This window comes from Ctenopharyngodon idella, chromosome 24, assembly GCF_019924925.1.
Source record: "Ctenopharyngodon idella isolate HZGC_01 chromosome 24, HZGC01, whole genome shotgun sequence".
Taxonomy (NCBI): domain Eukaryota; kingdom Metazoa; phylum Chordata; class Actinopteri; order Cypriniformes; family Xenocyprididae; genus Ctenopharyngodon; species Ctenopharyngodon idella.
The window spans coordinates 16023572-16041836 of record NC_067243.1 but is presented as its reverse complement, the minus strand read 5'-3'; the positions used below and the strand labels follow the sequence as shown (position 1 = coordinate 16041836).

The 18265-nt window shown below is 37.3% G+C and overlaps 2 protein-coding genes across 3 annotated transcripts in view; one reads left to right on the top strand and one right to left on the bottom strand.

The window, feature by feature from the left end:
* The first annotated feature begins 69 nt into the window (after window positions 1-69).
* Window positions 70-6043, top strand: samm50 (SAMM50 sorting and assembly machinery component). The gene is made up of 15 exons (XM_051884854.1): window positions 70-232; window positions 632-742; window positions 835-936; window positions 2031-2118; window positions 2211-2317; window positions 2413-2543; window positions 3095-3182; window positions 4136-4264; window positions 4350-4421; window positions 4508-4594; window positions 4898-4968; window positions 5053-5120; window positions 5203-5349; window positions 5455-5596; window positions 5719-6043. The coding sequence occupies exons 1-15, from the start codon at window positions 212-214 to the stop codon at window positions 5762-5764; spliced, it is 1410 nt and encodes a 469-aa protein (XP_051740814.1). The 5' UTR covers window positions 70-211; the 3' UTR covers window positions 5765-6043.
* Window positions 6044-7432: 1389 nt separating this feature from the next.
* cacna2d4b (calcium channel, voltage-dependent, alpha 2/delta subunit 4b) overlaps window positions 7433-18265 on the bottom strand; it is a 38899-nt gene continuing 28066 nt past the window's right edge. For both annotated transcript variants that reach the window (XM_051884810.1, XM_051884811.1), the window contains 12 exons: window positions 18199-18260; window positions 17103-17117; window positions 14251-14295; window positions 13823-13885; window positions 11051-11121; window positions 10874-10949; window positions 10733-10785; window positions 10566-10621; window positions 8942-9059; window positions 8735-8850; window positions 8564-8646; window positions 7433-8283 (listed from right to left, as the gene is read on the bottom strand). In XM_051884810.1, the coding sequence (XP_051740770.1) occupies window positions 8191-8283; window positions 8564-8646; window positions 8735-8850; window positions 8942-9059; window positions 10566-10621; window positions 10733-10785; window positions 10874-10949; window positions 11051-11121; window positions 13823-13885; window positions 14251-14295; window positions 17103-17117; window positions 18199-18260 (851 nt within the window). In that variant the 3' untranslated portion in view covers window positions 7433-8190. The remainder of the gene's footprint in view (window positions 8284-8563; window positions 8647-8734; window positions 8851-8941; window positions 9060-10565; window positions 10622-10732; window positions 10786-10873; window positions 10950-11050; window positions 11122-13822; window positions 13886-14250; window positions 14296-17102; window positions 17118-18198; window positions 18261-18265) is intronic.

Sequence of the window (18265 nt, the reverse complement as noted above, 5' to 3'; positions counted from 1 at the left end):
ATTTTTTAAGGAAAATAATGACGAACATGACGTTGTTGTTCTGTCCTCCTCAGCCAATCATCATTCCCGATGGGTGTGGTTACCAAGTGTCATGGCGGCCGCCGGGAGATTATTGTAGTGTGCCAGAGTCAGACCGCGGATTGTCCTGTTTTAGCTTGAACTGTGTTTATTATCACATTGGGGACGTTTGAATGTAAACAGACTTTTAAACATGGGGACCGTGCATGCCAGGGTAAGCGCATTTTTCCAGAGTTGTCGGAAAAGCTAAAGCAATGACCTCTGAAAAGTCTTTGAATGACAGGCCGAGTTCAGGATGACGTTTTGTATTACACATTGATCCAGATTAATTGTCAGTAAGATAATAAATAAATTTTGCACATATAAACGATCACTCTCACTTTACACAGACTTTATGTAGCAATTGACAATGACAAACTATAGCTATATACAATATTTACCTCATCGCCTTTATACATGCACAATTCTATAGTATATCTATTGCAGTTTTACATTTTGTATGTGATCCTAAGATAATTTATTAGAGAAATCAGATTCTTTGAGTATGCTTAATGTAATAACTTAATAAGTCGAAAAAACACTATAACTCATTGCTACATATTTATTGACCCAGAGTCTGGAACCCCTTCCTATGCAAGGACCAGAACTGGGGGTTCAGGCAGATGACATGGACCTGGGGGAACCAGAGCATGAAGAGAAACAGGAAGTTCTTGAAAATAAAGATGTAAGATTGGTATATCCAGTGCTTGTACATGCATAAATGTAGTTTCAAATCAGGCATATTGGTGTTTTCATATGTATTTTTCAATTGTTTAGGTTGTAGTACAACATGTACACATTGATGGTCTCGGAAGAACAAAGGAAGACCTTTTAACGTATGAGATTGCTGATGTTTTCCGTGCCAAAAACTTAATTGATGTGAGTATTCTAGGTCTGCAATTACTTTATATGGGTCATTGACGAATAAGGTTTTTAAAAGTGTAAAAAAACAGAATGGAGATTTAATTAATTATGAAGTTTCATTAAGTGTTAACAATGAGATTATGTGGTTTTTATAATCAATTAACACTGCTTTTGTCATTTTTTACAAGATGGACAAAATTTGTCACCAAAAAAGTCATTCGGTTTAACCAAAATTTCGGTTTTACCGAATGACACGCTTGGTTATACCGAATGACGATATTTTCAAATAATGTTAAAACGCTGATATCTAGCTAGCTAGCAAAAGGACAATCAAACATTTTTTATTTAGTACAAGTTTTTTAAATATTACAACATTTTCCATGTTTTATAGCGGTTGTATCGAATGACCTGATGTTTAGGGACATGTGTATGAGCAAGTGAAAACATGAATTTTTCAAATAGTTAAAAGAGAGTTAGTTACTTTGCTTCGTGACCATGTGGTCCTTTGCAGGTGTCTGAATGATGTCACATCCTGTCACATGATATTGACCGCATGACTTGATCCAAAATGGTCCCTTTATATTGGTTACTCCGAATGACATCAATGAAATTCTTTTTTCCGGACATTCTTTCTCACAACAAAGCAACAACTTCTACACATAATTTTAATACCATTTTGCACTATGTTAATATATGATTATATAAAATCATGCCAGAATAAAAAATATATACATTCATTACATTTTAAGATGTTTTAATCACAAATGAAATGGCTGTATTGGACTTTGGACGGTTAAACCGAATGACCTTTTGACACTTCAAAATCTTTAAAATACCTTTATATGTAGGAAAATATAATTAAAACCTTTTGGATTCAATAAAAGAGATCTAGTTGTACTACCTTACATACTTTGGATGTCATATCTTTGTTTTTTATTATTATTATTAAGGCCTTTGGACAAAAAAATGACTCGTCACATCATTGACCCATATACGTATTTTAACTACTAAAACATGATTATTTTATATATATATATATATACATTTATGATTTTAACTATATTTAAATTATATTTAAAATTGTGTTTATATTTACAAATTTGTTACAGGTAATGAAGAAGTCCCATGAGGCCAGACAGAGACTTTTGCGTCTGGGGATATTCAGACATGTGGAAGTTGTCATTGACACTGCTGAAGGTACAAAGATTATGCAAACAATCAATAGTAAATAACCAATAATCAAAGCGATGCATTAAAGTCTGAATTTCTCTTAAAAAAAAAAAAAAAAGGTACTGATGCGCTGCCTAATGGACTGGATGTGACGTTTGAGGTGAAGGAGCTGAGAAGAATGACGGGTAGTTACAACACCATGGTCGGGAACAATGAAGGAAGCATGGTGAGCTACTGACGAGCTGCATCATCACTGCTGGCTGTGTGTCTACAATGAAAAACAGATTATTTACAAAAGTGCTTTTCTGGTTCTCATCTCAGGTGCTGGGTCTGAAGTTGCCCAATGTTTTTGGCCGTGCAGAGAAGCTGACCTTTCAGTTCTCTTATGGGACTAAGGAAACCTCATATGGCCTGTCATTCTTCAAGCCCCAGCCTGGACACTTCGAGCGGAAGTATGTTTCTTGGCCTTGTAGTGAAGATTCCTATTTACAATTACATTTAATTTTGTTAGAGATGTCAAGTTGCCCAAGTCAGTCATTGAAGTTAGTCATTAAATTTCCCCTATCATGCTTTTTCAGATATTACCTTTCATGTAGTGTGTAATTTAGAGTCATCAGTAATTCCAGACTTACTTCCTGCACAAACCTATGTGGGTTTGTAACAAATTTGCATAATGCCAGTCTATGGTCTTCATTGGCTGCCTGCGAACAACGTCTACTTTGACCCGCCCTCAAACACTGTAGTTGTAGCTGAGGCCTGGAAGAGTTTGTTTTGTGTTGTCGATATATCAAAAAGATTCTCTTTTAATACGCTTTGCAAGCACTATAAAAAATGATGAGGACTCGCGCTCGTATTGATACGATAAAACCGACACCATCTTTACTGTTCATATACAAGTGCTAAGGAAGCCTTTGGAGCTGAAATTCAGATATGGTAATGTGCGTTTTGTTTCCGACACCAATCACAACAGACTTGGTCAAGCCAATTTCTTTCTTACTTTCAGCTTCTCCATTAACTTGTATAAAGTCACGGGGCAGTTCCCATGGAGCTCACTCAGAGAAACGGACCGAGGGGTCTCCACAGAGTTCAGTGTAAGGGATTTAATTTTGATCATTTATTTATTTTCATTAAGGCATTTATTTATATTAAAGGGTTAGTTCACCCAAAAATGAAATTTCTGTCATTAATTACTCACCCTCATGTCATTCAAAACCTGTTAAGACCTTCATTCATCTTTGGAATACAAATTAAGATATTTTTGATGTAATCCGAGAGTTTCTGAACCACCCATTGGCATTGACGTCATTGCACTTTTCAAGGCCCAGAAAGGCATTAAAGACTTCGTTAAAATAGTCCATGTGACTACATTGGTTCAACCTTAACTTTCTGTGCACAAAAACAAAACAAAAATAATGACTTTATTCAACAATTTCTTCCCTTCCTTACGCTGTTTACATTGTAAACACAGTGCAACGTTCCAGGTTCTACTTCAGAACGCAGACTCATTAGCGTCGACCAATACTGAGCCGGCGTTCTGAAGTTGAACCCGGAAGCGCTGCACTGTGTTTACATTGTAAACAGCATAGGAGAATGACAGGAAAGAGAAGAAATTGTTGAATAAAGTCATTATTTTTGTTTTTGCGCACAAAAAGTGTTCTGGTCGCTTCATAACATTAAGGTTAAACCATTGTAGTCACAAGGAGTATTTTAACGATGTCTTTACTACCTTTCTGGGCCTTGAAAGGTGCAATGACGTTGCTGCCTATGGGTTATTCAGAAATCCTTGGATTTCATCAAAAATATCGTAATTTGTGTTCTGAAGATGAACGGAGGTCTTACGGGTGTGGAACGACATGAGGGTGAGTAATTAATGACAGAAATTTCATTTTTGGGTGAACTAACCCTTTATTTATTTACAATGCTTTTATTTTATTCTTAATTAAACCAATATTATTTTATGTAATACAATTTTAGTAGATTAAAAAGTTTTAGTATATATGTAAGATATTATTTATTTGTCCATTGTTTGATCTATGATCCCCAGTTCCCCATCTGGAGGACAAATCACACTTTGAAGTGGGAGGGTGTGTGGAGAGAGCTGGGTTGTTTGGCCCGTACGGCCTCCTTCACTGTCCGGGAGGAGAGTGGCCATTCCCTAAAGTCCTCACTTTCCGTATGTGTCTGCTCTAAATCTTGGCTTTGCTATTCCACTCATTGATATATCATATCTGATTTTGAATATGATGTTTTCCTCACAGCACTCAATGGTCATCGACACACGCAATTCTACCATCCTTCCAAGAAAAGGTGCCTTACTGAAGATCAACCAGGTTTGTTTGTTATCCTTGTAAATGAAGGGAATAGCTCATCCAAAAATGAAACTCTCATTATTTACTTAATTGTTATGGTCTGTCAGGAACTGGCAGGTTACACTGGAGGAGATGTAAGTTTCCTGAAGGAAGACTTTGAAATTCAACTCAACAAGACTCTCCTCTGGGACTCGGTGAGATGCTTTGGAAAAAACATTATGTTTGTTGCAGTGTTATTTTAGTATCATCATTATTATACTATAGTATGTACTGTAGTAATATTTAGTAAAATGCTAAAATACTCAAATAAAAACTAAGTACAATCATAAAATGATAAAAACAACAGATTTACTCAAATAAAAGTGGAAAATATAAACAATTTAGTAATTTTAATTTAGTAATTTAATTAACATAAATGTTTTTAGTTTTAGTTACTGGTTTATTAATGTTTTAGACACTTTTGGAAGGCTCTGTTTGTTGATTTTCGTCTCTTATAGGTGCTCTCTACCTCTCTGTGGGGTGGTATGTTGCTGCCCCTTGGAGAGAAGCCATCCTGCATAGCTGACAGGTTAGCAAATTCCCTCTGTCACTGGTGAAAATGACCCACAAACACTCCAAGTAATGGTGGTTTTGTTTTTAAACTTGTATTTAGGTTCTATTTGGGTGGTCCGACCAGTGTGAGGGGCTTCAGCATGTACAGCATCGGCCCTCAGAGTGAAGGTAAATCACTCTGACCCTGACAAAGCTCAATATTTCTATAATATATTCATGTCTAAGGTTTGCTTTCTCACTTTAATGACAGGCGATTACCTCGGTGGGGAGGCGTACTGGGCTGGGGGGCTTCATCTGTACACCCCTCTTCCATTCAGGCCAGGCCGAGGCGGCTTCGGAGACTTTTTCAGGACACATTTCTTCCTCAATGCCGGAAACCTGTGTAACCTCAACTATGGTAAGATAAAAAAAAATGCTGTGAAGGGCAGATTTTTCTTCTTTTGTTTTATTAAACATGCTGTTTTTACTTAAATTTGTTGCTGTACTTTAAATTGTCCACTAGGGGAAGGGCCGAGGGCACACCTGAGCAAACTGGCCGAGTGTATCCGCTGGTCTTATGGAGCGGGCATTGTGTTGCGTCTGGGGAACATCGCTCGTCTGGAGCTCAACTATTGCATTCCCATGGGCGTCCAGAGCGGAGACAGGTAGACAATCACTCTCACACAATCAATCACTAATACACAGTGATACACTTTTAATATATTAGCATTTCTCTTCTCTTATTATGAATTTATGATATTATGTACTGATGTGTTTTGTGTCACAGGATATGTGATGGAGTGCAGTTCGGGGCTGGAATCCGGTTCCTGTGATTCCCCAATTCCCGTGGGGGGAAAAAGGAGGCATTCTGTCACTTTGTACTTGTGATAAAGGATATTCATGATTCCACTTCACGCTGCGAATTAATGTTGCCTAATTTTTCAGTGTTGGCAAACATGCTAAAAAAGTAAAGTGGTTTAAAACCAAAAACAAGTCACCCTTTTTAAAGTTATTGGCACTTCAGTTGGGAATACATTGGACATCAGTGCTATTATTGTCATATTTATTTGTCAGAACAGTCAGTGTTCAATAAATATTGTCTCTGGCCTTTATTGTGGTTTCATGTGTGTTATTTAGCTGTTCTGTTTTATATAGAGTACCTCAGGGATGACGTGTTTTTGTATGCAAAACCCGGAAGCGAGTTAGCATTTTAGGACTTCTGGTTCCATCACCCTAAAGTCTATGGGTTTTTTGAATGGGTTTTTTGCTAAATCGCCTGAAATAAGGTCTGTGGTTAACAAAGCCTCTAAATATTTTAACATTTTGATCTATGACATAAAACACACCAGTTATAACCTGCTTGTGATTTTTTTTTAAACCTTTATTGTGTCTTAAAAACGTTGGTTGCTAAAATTGCTAAATTGCTAAAAGGGACTACTTCCTTTGGGTGGGGATGTCATCATGACAAACAGGACATTTGGACAGCATTTCTCATGAAAAAGTGGTATTCATACACAGTGCAGATCATAATCAGCGAGCATGTTTTTAAATAAAGTTATTTTTTAAAATAAAGTTTGAGGAAGTTTGGTGGTGGTGACGTTGATCTGCGACCATGGTGTGCTGTAGTCCGTTTATAGCCTACTGTTAGCTTTTTATATCTGACGACTTTATTAAGGCTTCAAAATGTATAAATGTTGTGTTAACTTGTAGAGATTATCTTGATAGACAAAACGTGTGAGTGTAATAACCCTTAGTTAAACACAGAGCTTATTTTTTGCGATTTTCCAAAAGTCTATGGGAAAAATGCATAGGCTTTCGATCGAGGGAACCTGTGCGCCGCTAACTTACGGGTTGGCCTACAAACACACGTCATCCCTGAGGTACTCTATTAAATATGTGTATGTATATATGTATCTTTTTTTTATCATTCTGGTTCTCGAATCTGAATGGCTGAGTGGTCTTTCCAGCCAGTATCGCCATGGGAACCGTTTACCGTTTGAATCACTCCGCTGTCAGCATTCTCAAAGCGAGTGTCATGGCGGACGAGTAAACCCAGCATATTTTTATAGATACTACTGTTGTTTTGTAACGGAATGCAGTTTTAAGATTGTTTTTAGGTAAGAATATAGTTGTTTCGACCTCTGATATGCAAACATATGTAAACACAGCGCCTATTTGACTTCAGTGAAAGTTACGTTAATACGCCATGAAATGGCGGCAAAGACTGGCTTTATGAGTGAGTCAGTCGCAAAGACTTTTATATTGAAATTTATGGACTGAAACAAGGACGTTGTTTTTACTTTAACAGCATCTTAGGAGATGCAACTGACAAATGCATTGACTAGCGCTGTCATGGGAGTGATGACAGCCTGATGTTAAAAGGACAAAGACAAATATATTGCTTTCCTCAGCGGACATTCAAACTGTAAGTGAGCATTTGTGTATATAAAAACACACAAATACATTAAACAATTCAGAAATTATTCACACTTGTACAGAAGTTCAGAAATTATTCACACTGTACTTTTTAATCACACAAACACCAAATAAGTCCATCATTCGCTATTTTCTGTACTCACGTAAAACATTTTTCAACCATTGTCAAGCCATATTTAAAAACTATTGGTATTGTATCAATAAGCATACAGATACTAAAATACACACATATATAAGTCTGTTTTAAAAAATTATTAAACTGTATCCACCTTACACAACATATGAAATGCTTTTCATTACAGTTTCAGAAAATGTGGCTCAATGAAAAACATTAAGTAGCAACCATCATGAAAATAAGCAGCAGTTTAGCTGCCACTGCTCTATATTTGCTTTAAAACATTCATCATATTCCTAAACATATTATAAAAAAAAATTAAGAGAATAGCAGATCTGATGTATAACATCAAGTCACACGAGACAATCTAAGATTATATCTCTCGCTTTTGCTCCCACTGAGAAAAATATAATCTGTGCAGTGTCATAATGAGTCCAGTAGGGGGCAGAACTGCTGTGTATGAAGCAAATTAAAGTGATGGTTCACTCAATTCGGTCATCATTTAGTCTTCTTCATGTAGTTCCAAAGCGGTACGACTTTCATTTTTGGGTGAACTATCCATTTAAACTGTAATAACAAATTCTATATAGTATAAAGCTGTTTTTGGTTGAATTCCTCATCCTAGAGATCCACAGTTGATAATCAAAAGTGTCCTGTTTGGTGCGTCTTGGGTCGACTGAAGGATAGCGGTGATAGATGTTTTATTATTCAATGGAGGGCCAATGAGATAGCCAGACATATGAAGTACAGTGTGAGAGATACTGCTATACTGCATGCTCCGCCACAGTCCTTGGCATTTTCCTATAAGAACACAATACAACAAAACAGTAATTTGTAGTTGGGGAATACATATATAACTGTCCATAAATAATTACTTGCCAAACAATGGTAATTTTCTGCAAATTTGTGCCAGTTATGGAGGGATCCAGATCTCGATTACCAAAAATCACACTGTATTTGATGCAAAACTAATTTGATTTAAATCAAATGAAAGAAGGTTGTAACTATATATATATATATATGTATGTGTGTGTGTGTGTGTGTGTGTATGTATATTGACTTGTAACTCGGGTTGGCTTACATGAGGATGGTATGCGTGACAAGACTCAGGTCGTCTGCGAATCTTCTGAGATTTCATCCTGTTGCACTTAACTGTGGCATTATGTTCAAAGAAGTTAAGAAGACTTCAGTTTCAAACAAAGTTTAACCAAAACAACATTTCAAAGACAAGATAATCATCATGGAAGGATATATTTGACTTCTTTGGGCATTAGTGTGATGGGAGCGTACTGTCGGGAGCAGTCGCAGTCAGCCTGGACCACCAGCATGACCAGGTTGCTGTTAGGAACCTGCTGTAGGACAAACATCCTGAAACATGACAGAGAAACAGAGAGGAATTGACAAATTGTTACTGGTACAAACCCACCAAACCTGAGGACAATCTGACAGATGGACTTACTTCTGACAGCGGCCACATTTGATGATGCTGTTGGTCTCTCTGATGGATGAGTCATACATGAAGCTGGGATACTCTGTGTTACAAGGCTGCATTAGTTCCACCTTCTTCTGTTTGTGTGCTGGAGAAGACAAGATTTTCATTATAACTGACAGATAAGTACTTCATAAAGTCTGTGTGCAGACCAGAGGTTTTCAAACTGGATGGATATATATATATATCAGGGGCGTTTCCCGCAGGTAAAGTTACAGCGGGAGTCTGCGTCTCTTGTGCCTCCCTTGAGCTCATAGAGAATCAACAGACCCCCTAAAGTGTGCGGTGGGTTTAGTGGGGGGTAATAGAGAATGAATGGGGGAAAGTCACGTGAGAGGAGGCAGTGCCTCCATCGCGCTTTGATTGGATATGATTGGTTTGTGCGATAAATCCCGCCTCTTGTTTACGTGCATGTTCCGTGCATCAGTCTGAATGAACAAAATGATGGCATCAATGGGAAGACTAATTAAAAAGTAAGTACCCTCTTTGATATCACTGCTTTGTGTCAAGTCAAATTCAAACTTGAAATGGCCTGAAAACATGATGCCTGGGGGGGTTTTAGTGAGCAGTCGGTGAAATTAAAGATACATCTTTGTGTCTGTGACAGTGTGTTTACCGAGCATGACTGATGATCTGAAATAAGTTGACTATTAAAAAGAACAGCTGAACATCAATAAACAAATAAAATATATAGTTTAAATGATTACTGATTTTAGTTATTATTTTGGAATTAATGTAAAAATGCTTAAAACACTGACTTGATGAGATTGGCTTGGTTTTAATAAATAGAACATTAATTACATTGTTAATGTAAAAATACAAATATATATATATATAAATTATTTTAATGAAATCATTGGAATAAAAATAAAATACAATTTATATAAAACAAATGAAATGGAAAAAAATGTTTGTTTTTTTAAAAGGGGTTGACAAAGGTCATTTAGAATTTTTAATTTCAATGAAATATGTTAACAACAATATAAAAATGACTATATTTTTAAACATTCTAAAGACTGGTATTAAAAATGAGCATAAAAAATGAAGATCTTTTTTCAGACTACACTAATATTACAGACTAACTTTCAGACTACACTAATATTTTGTCTAGAAAACCATAGAAATATACTAATCTAAAAGCACTACAGATGACTGAGGCATTTCATTAGCTACAAATTGCAATTTCAGGATCAAAGTTGGCATTCTAACGGAGACCTTCAGTAAGCCAATCTTGGCTATAAAAAGGCTCGAACTAGATGAAGGACATACGCTCATGTACACACTCAGCAGGGCTTATGGATACTTACTTGCATGAAACCCAGCTTTAGCTGCACAGCGTCAATGAGAAACAATTACAGCACAGTGATGAACAACAATGGAAATGGAGAATGAATAGATGAGACAATACATAAGGTGACACATTAAATGATACAAAAATCTTATGGAGATGGAGATGGGTGTTTGAGGATTTTTCAGTGTTTGTGAACTACAAGCACATCATGACATTATATTGGGATCGGTCTACATTTGTTAAGTCGCGCACACGTCCAGTTTAAGCAGTTTTACTGTTACATCCTTCAACTTTTTAACTTACCATCCACTACATAGTCGCTATGCCAAAGTCCGCAGATGTTGAACTCCAACAGAAACCTGAAAGTTTAGATATGAGAATACATTTCTACTGGCAAATCAAATTACATGTCAAATGAATTAAAAATAGCTCATGTTCCTTCTAGTGGCACAACCTCACACGGCACTTACATCACAAAATGTGAGAAGAACCACTTTATTATCGCCAGCAGACCATAGAAAGGCTGTGAGGTGAACAGAGGTGGAGTGTCAGCACAGTAAAGACTACATTATAAAGATGTTTCTCTGTAATAGATGCCAAGATGTACATACGCTGAGAAGTGGTCGAGCTCCACTAGTGTGATGATGGGCGTTCTTACACATGGCCTGGTAGTCATACAGAGTCACCCTATAGAACAATATAGAAGAGCATTTCCTCATGTTCGATTTTGAAAGTCCCATTAAATGAATTAGAATAAGAAAAAAATGGTATTTGAAGGGTTCAATTACCTTTTATACAAGCCAGTTTTTAGTAACTGGGCCATGACAGATCCATCTATTTCCCCGAAGAATTTACCAACCTGTGTGAAAAGAAATATCATATATATTAGTGACATACACAGAGAATGCAACATAAATTGAGGTATTACTTATGGTCCCGTCTGGGGTTTAATATACAGTAAGACACAGTATGAACCAAACCCTTTCTGAATCCCATGTGGAATAGACACACACACACCTACACGCTCACAGACAGACTGATGTGCAGTGATCCAGATGTGCAAACAGATGCCTGAAACTGCCCTGCCTGGCCCACGGCAATCTGGGATTAGACTCCATAAGCATTAATCTCCTGGCTACTGCTCACATAGCTGCAGTGCACGTGTTGTTATAAACAGCTGCGGTTATGGTATGAGTCCATTGTCATCATATAGACATGGATATGCAACAAAATACCTAGCATTAACATTTTAAATGGTATGAAACCATGTTAATCTAGGTGTTAACTTATTCAGTAATAATAATGACAATAATCACAATGATTTAAATAAAATATACTGTTGACTAAAATATAATTTGTCACAATGTTCCTCATTTAAATAATTCCCGCCCAAGACATACGTAAAAAAGAGGCGAGGCCTGGTTGAGTTGCGTTAAGAGTATATTGAGGCTCTCCATTCTGTGAAAGAGTGCGTAAAAAGATTGTGGAATACTTTAAAAACAATGTTCCTCAACGTCAAATTGCAAATCTCATCATCTACAGTGCATAACATCATCAAAAGATTCAGAGAAACTAGAGAAATCTCTGTGCGTAAGGGACAAGGCCGAAGACCTTTATTGGATGCCTGTGGTCTTCGGGCCCTCAGACGACACTGCATCACTCATCGGCATGATTGTGTCAATGACATTACTAAATGGGCCCAGGAATACTTCCAGAAACTACTGTCGGTAAACACAATCCACCGTGCCATCTGCAGATGCCAACTAAAGCTCTATCATGCAAAAAGGAAGCCATATGTGAACATGGTCCAGAAGTGCTGTGGTGTCCTGTGGGCCAAGGCTCATTTAAAATGGACTGTTTCAAAGTAGAAAAGTGTTCTATGGTCAAACGAGTCTAAATTTGACATTCTTGTTGGAAATCACGGATGCCGTGTCCTCCGGGCTAAAGAGGAGGGAGACCTTCCAGCATGTTATCAGCGTTCAGTTCAAAAGCCAGCATCTCTGATGGTATGGGGTTGCATAAGTGCATACGGTATGGGCAGCTTGCATGTTTTGGAAGGCACTATGAATGCTGAAAAGTATATAAAAGTTTTAGAGCAACATATGCTCCCCTCCAGACGACGTCTATTTCAGGTAAGGCTTTGTGTATTTCAACAAGACAATGCAAAACCACATACTGCAGCTATTACAACAGCATGGCTTCATCATAGATGAGTCCGGGTGCTGAATTGGCCTGCCTGCAGTCCAGATCTTTCACCTATAGAGAACATTTGGTGCATCATTAAACGAAAGACGACCACGAACTCTTCAGCAGCTGGAAACCTATATCAGGCAAGCATGGGACCAAATTCCAAAACCAAAACTCCAGAAACTCATAACCTCGATGCCCAGACGTCTTTAAACTGTTTTGAAAAGAAGAGGAGATGCTACACCATGGTAAACATGCCCCCATCCCAACTATTTTGAGACCTGTAGCAGGCATGAAATTTGAAATTAGAAATTTTGTGCATAAAATTGTAAAATTTCTCCGTTTAAACATTTGTTATGTTATCTATGTTGTATTGTGAATAAAATATTGATTCATGTGATTTGAAAGTCTTTTAGTTTTCATTTTATTTAAATTTAAAAAACATCTAAACTTTTCCGGAATTCGGGTTGTATGTGAAAAATAATGTTTGTTTTTTTTACATTTAAGCATGAACACCTATTCTAATAGATCCAAAAATCAAGACTTGTGTAAAAGGGCATAATAGGCCTTTTTTATTCAAAATATCCTCCCCTCCATCTTTCAGTGACACCTCTTCTTTTCTCTGGTGTTTATTGGCAGGAGGGCGGGACAACCTGTCACTCAAATGAGATCACACTGATAACAACCCACAAGAATCCAATCAATTCCTGATGGATAAAATCAAGTCCTACCCTACATTTTTTACTCATTCGAGAAGCTGTTTTACTCAGATATACATCACAATAGGAAGAAAAGACTATCACATCTTCTGTTTCATGCAGACTTAAAAGGATTTTTTTTCTCACACAAAACACAACAGCATCATATTCAGTTAAAGGCATAAAGGATGTCACCCTCCATTCCAACGCTCATATATTCTGTCTGCACTGTACTGTCCTATAAATAAAAGGCCGAAAACTATATTAAATATATGGCAACCTTTTCCAACTAATCCAATTTTCCCTGCAGTCTAAGTCCATTCTCACTCTCTCAATCAATGTCTCATTTGGGACCCCATCTGTTTGCTCCAAGGACAAGCTTGTGGTACATTTTCGAGTCCTCACAGGAGAACATCCGCCTACCCCATCACCTGCCCTTCACATCTAACCCCCTGGGCAAGGAAACGTGCAGCTAGAACCGTCACCAAACACAGATCACCGTCTTCCATCTTCTGCTTCTACTCTCTGGAAAAGGCTCAGCTCACTATGCCAGTGTATTTCTCATAACCCAAAAGCAAATGATTTCTCCAGCAGTGACTTTGAGTGTTGAATTTCTCCTTTCTCATCTTTTTTTCCCCATTTTTTTTAACTTAAAGACTGGTTTTATATACTCACATCTCCTCTGTCCTTTGAGACCAGTATGAAGCCATTACTGTCGACAAGGTAACAGTTGACATCCTGTGAAAAACAGAGTTGGATTAGAATTGACAATCTCCCTTGCCGAACCAAAATTCACTTCAGTGAATCAGTTTGTGTAAATGAACTGATTCAGAACAACGATTCACAGATTACATAAAGGCCCTGTCACAAATGGCACCCTAAACCCTCAATGTTTTTCACCCTAAAGTCCACACTTTCGTGAAGTAATGTCGGGTAGAAGTCTGCTGTGGATTGAGAGGCACATATCAAATGATAAATAAGACACCCTACGGACTTGCATGCAGCAGCCGTTGTAAGTCCACAAGATTATAAGTGCATATGAAGTGTGCCATTTGGGTCAGGGCCAAAGACGACACAAAGAAAAGTCAATTAGATTCACTCACGATGCTCTCACAGCTGAGAGGACATATACCGTCCACATCACTGCACTGCAAAGAGAAGACAACCGCAAGGGCTTTAGTAAATGGACAAGAACATTTTATTGGGTACATTATATTGAGCGAACACTACAGTGATGAAGTGACTAAAATTCATGTGTAGAGATTACATTATGGTACTTCCCATGAATAGGGTATAAATTAGGACCTAAAAAATTTTTTTGTCAACAAATGAAGGTTCTAAACATTAAAGGATTAGTTCAATTTGAAATGAAAATTAGCCCAACCTAGTAGTCTTCACAATGAAGTTGTTCCAACAGGCCTTACGCAGGCGGTTATTCAGCCACTTCTTAAAAAGCCTAATTTAGACCCTCTAGAACTGAAGAATTATCGGCCTATCTCAAAACTACCATGCCTATCAAAGATTTTAGAGAAGGTGGTTTATTCCCAGCCAATGTCATTTTTAAGTAGGTATGAGATTTTATACAAATTTCAGTTGCACTTTATTTTACAGTACGTGCACTTACATGTACTTACAGTGTACTTACCTAAGAAAGTACTGGGTAATATAAGGGAACTACATGGGTTAAGGTTAGGTTTAGGGATAGGTTCAGGGTTAGTACCTAGTTATTACCCAGTTATTGTAATAACTAAAATAAGTACATAGTATGTACATGGGGAACAGGACTGTAAAATAAAGTGCTATCCAAATTTCAATCCGGTTTTAGAGCAGGTCACAGCACTGAGTCTGCACTCTTAAGAGTTGTTAATGACCTCCGTATAATCAGAGATGCAGGTAACACTGCAGCTCTGATTTTATTGGATTTGAGCGCAGCTTTTGACACAATAGACCACGTGATTCTTATAAAGCAGTTATCCCATTTAATTGGAATTCGTGGGACCGTTTTAGAGTGGTTTAAGTCTTGTCTGTCCAATAGTCTTGTCTGTAACTTTGTTTCAACTGCAGCGCCTGTTACTTGTGGGGTCCCCCAGGGTTCTGTTATTGGCCCTATTTTATTTTCCTTGTATATGTTGCCCCTGGGCTCAATTTTTAAAAAATACAGCATGTCTTACCATTTGTATGCGGATGATACACAGATTTATCTTCCTTTGAGAGCGGGAGAGAACAATGGCTCTAATTTGCTATTTGCATGTCTAGAGGAGGTTAAGAGCCGGATGACTCTAAACCTGCTTCAATTGAACCAGAGTAAAACTGAGATTATGTTTTTTGGCCCTGCCAGAGGATGCTTAGATATGTCCACGTATTTGGGTGCATGGTCCGATTATTGCCATGACCAAATAAGGAACTTAGGTGTTGTGTTTGACCCAGAGCTGAAATTTGACAAACAGATTAATGCTGTGGTTAAGAGTTGTTTTTTCCAGATTAGGTCTATTGCTTGATTAAAGCCTATTCTGTTAAGAAAAGACTTAGAGAAGGTTATTAATGCCCTTGTTTGTCTCGTCTGGACTATTGCAATGTGTTGTATGTGGAGTCCTGCCAGACCACTATTTCATGTTTGCACTTGATCAGAATGCAGCGGCTAGGCTGCTAGTGGGTGCTAAGAAAAGTCACCATATCTCTCCTATTTTGGCTTCTCTCGAGTGGCTACCAGTGAACTACAGGATAAAATATAAAATTCTGTTGTATGTTTTTAAAGCAGTGCATGGAATGGCCCCTGCTTACGAGTCTGAGCTCATTGCTTTTCGTCAAGCACCTAGGTCTCTAAGATCCAATAATAAGTTATTGCTTACTGTCCCTCGTACTCATTTAAAGTTAAAAGGGGATCAGGCCTTTGCTGTTGCAGGTCCGAGGCTCTGGAATAATCTTCCTCAGGAACTATTGACAAACTTATATTTCCCATAAATTGAAGAAAAATATTTGTTTGATCATTTTTTATATGATAACGTGGGTAACACGATTGAAGGTTAAACTTGATAAATACAGTTAACAATTATGAGCACAATTATTTTTATAAAAATTGAGAAAATGGAAGACGATGGGCCCTATCATACACCTGCCGCAATGCGACACCAAATGCGACGCGTGTTTTTTGCTAGTTTCAGCCCGATGCAGTTATCATTTTCACGTCCAGCGCCCATGTTGTTTAAATAGCAAATGCACTCGTGCCCATCTGTATGCCCATGGGCGTGCTGGTCTGAAAATGAGGTTTGTTCAGGTGCATTGTTGGCGTGTTGCTATTCTGAGGCAACTGAAAATGACTGCGCCATTGACCAACAAAAACCTGGTCTAAAGTCAATGGCACAGTATTTTTTTTGTTATTTAAAGGGCGCGTTAGTAATATGCGCCTACAGGCAGGTGCACAACGCACGTACACTCTGCTTGTTACACACACAGGGACACGCAGCAGCACACAAACATTTTTAAATCTTAAAAATAAAAGGATTCCTCTCTGGAGAAGCGTTCAGTCTTTCCGCTTGCAAATTCCGGCATGTAAATAGCAATCCACCATGGTACAAGTGCAACTATCTTTTAAAGGGAATGGGAGATGACACTCTGCTTGGTTTATTGCACGTTACGCCCAAAACACACCCATTACTCATTAAGAGACTAGGTACAACCCTTTTAGACCATGCACCTGGCGCGCCGACCATTTTTTCCATCGTTAAACTAGCAAAAGAGGATGTGTAAAACTAGCTGCTTTTCATATTAATTTTATGTTATAAAAACAGTTTATCTAATATTTCTCATAAAAAAAACACATACAAATTTGTGCATGTAATGCTGTTAAAAAGTAATGGGACACCAGCATGTATCATATTAATGGAATGTGCCTTATAAATGCATTTTGGCTTCTTTTAATGTAGAAATCAAGCAAAGACAACAATGAAATACTTACATCTGTGTTGTTTGGCTGACAGGAAATAAGGGAAGAAAAAATGAGAAGGAAAAGGTTAAGTGATTCGGATTCATTAGTTGTTTGTAGGTTTGTGTGTGTTGCACCAGATTACAAAGAACAAGAAAAGAGCCCTTGTGTGAAAGGGGGGTGGTGATTGAAAGGTCCTAGGTTTAAACCCCAGAAGGGACAATAAGTCATGTGGCAAGTCGCATTGGAAAAAAAGTGTTTGCTAAGTAGCAAACATCTTGATAAATTGCTCGAAGGCCTGCAGACGTGAGCATGTACATGTACACTTAGAAATCTCCAGTGACAAACACTATTTGCTCATTCGTCAGTGTAAGGCGGACAGGAACCGATACACACCATTAACCAAAGACCTTCAGTACAACAACATCTCATATTCTAGAATGTTGTCATTACCAGTCTGCCTTTACACTACACAGTTTTGTATTTGTGTATCAAATACACATTTAAAAATTTTACAAAATATGTAAATGAAATACAAATATTTGTTATGAACATATTTAATATTTAATATTTCTGTAATATGAATATTTTGGTAGCACTTTAGTTTAGAGTCCAATTCTCACTATATTAACTAGTTGCTTACTGCTCCATACTATGATATTGGCTGTTTATTAGAACTTATAAAGCACATATTAATGCCTTATTCTGCATGATCATATATTCTACATCCCTTAATCCTATCCAATACCTAAACTTAACAACTACTAACGATTAATAAGCAGTAATTAGGAGTTTATTGAGGCAAAAGTCGTAGTTAATAGTCAGAATTTGACCCTAAACTAAAGTGTGACTGAACAAGTCATTTGTTACAGTATTTTATTCTTCTTTGTTCATGTTAGTTAAAAAAACACAGTTAGTTCATGTTAGCTCAGGTCCATTAAATAATATTAACAAATATTGATTTTAATAATGTATTAGTAAATGTTGAAATTAACATTAACTAAGATTAATAAATGCTTATGAATTATTTTTCACTGTTTGTGAAATGTAGTTAACTAATGTTAACACATGAAACCTTATTGTAAAGTGTTACCAATATTTTTAAGAATATTTTTGAGGTCAAACTTACTTGTTTGGCAATTGAAAATAACACTCTTTCCAGCAGGTCCAGGGATGCTTGCATTCCAATAGCTGCA

Bases quoted from the DNA above. Each gene is read 5' to 3' on its own strand.
- samm50 (XM_051884854.1), top strand. From the start codon at position 212: ATGGGGACCGTGCATGCCAGG. The intron at 2,318-2,412 runs GTGAGCTACTGA...TTCTCATCTCAG, and splicing joins GGAACAATGAAGGAAGCATG to GTGCTGGGTCTGAAGTTGCC. The intron at 2,544-3,094 runs GTATGTTTCTTG...TCTTACTTTCAG, and splicing joins CCTGGACACTTCGAGCGGAA to CTTCTCCATTAACTTGTATA.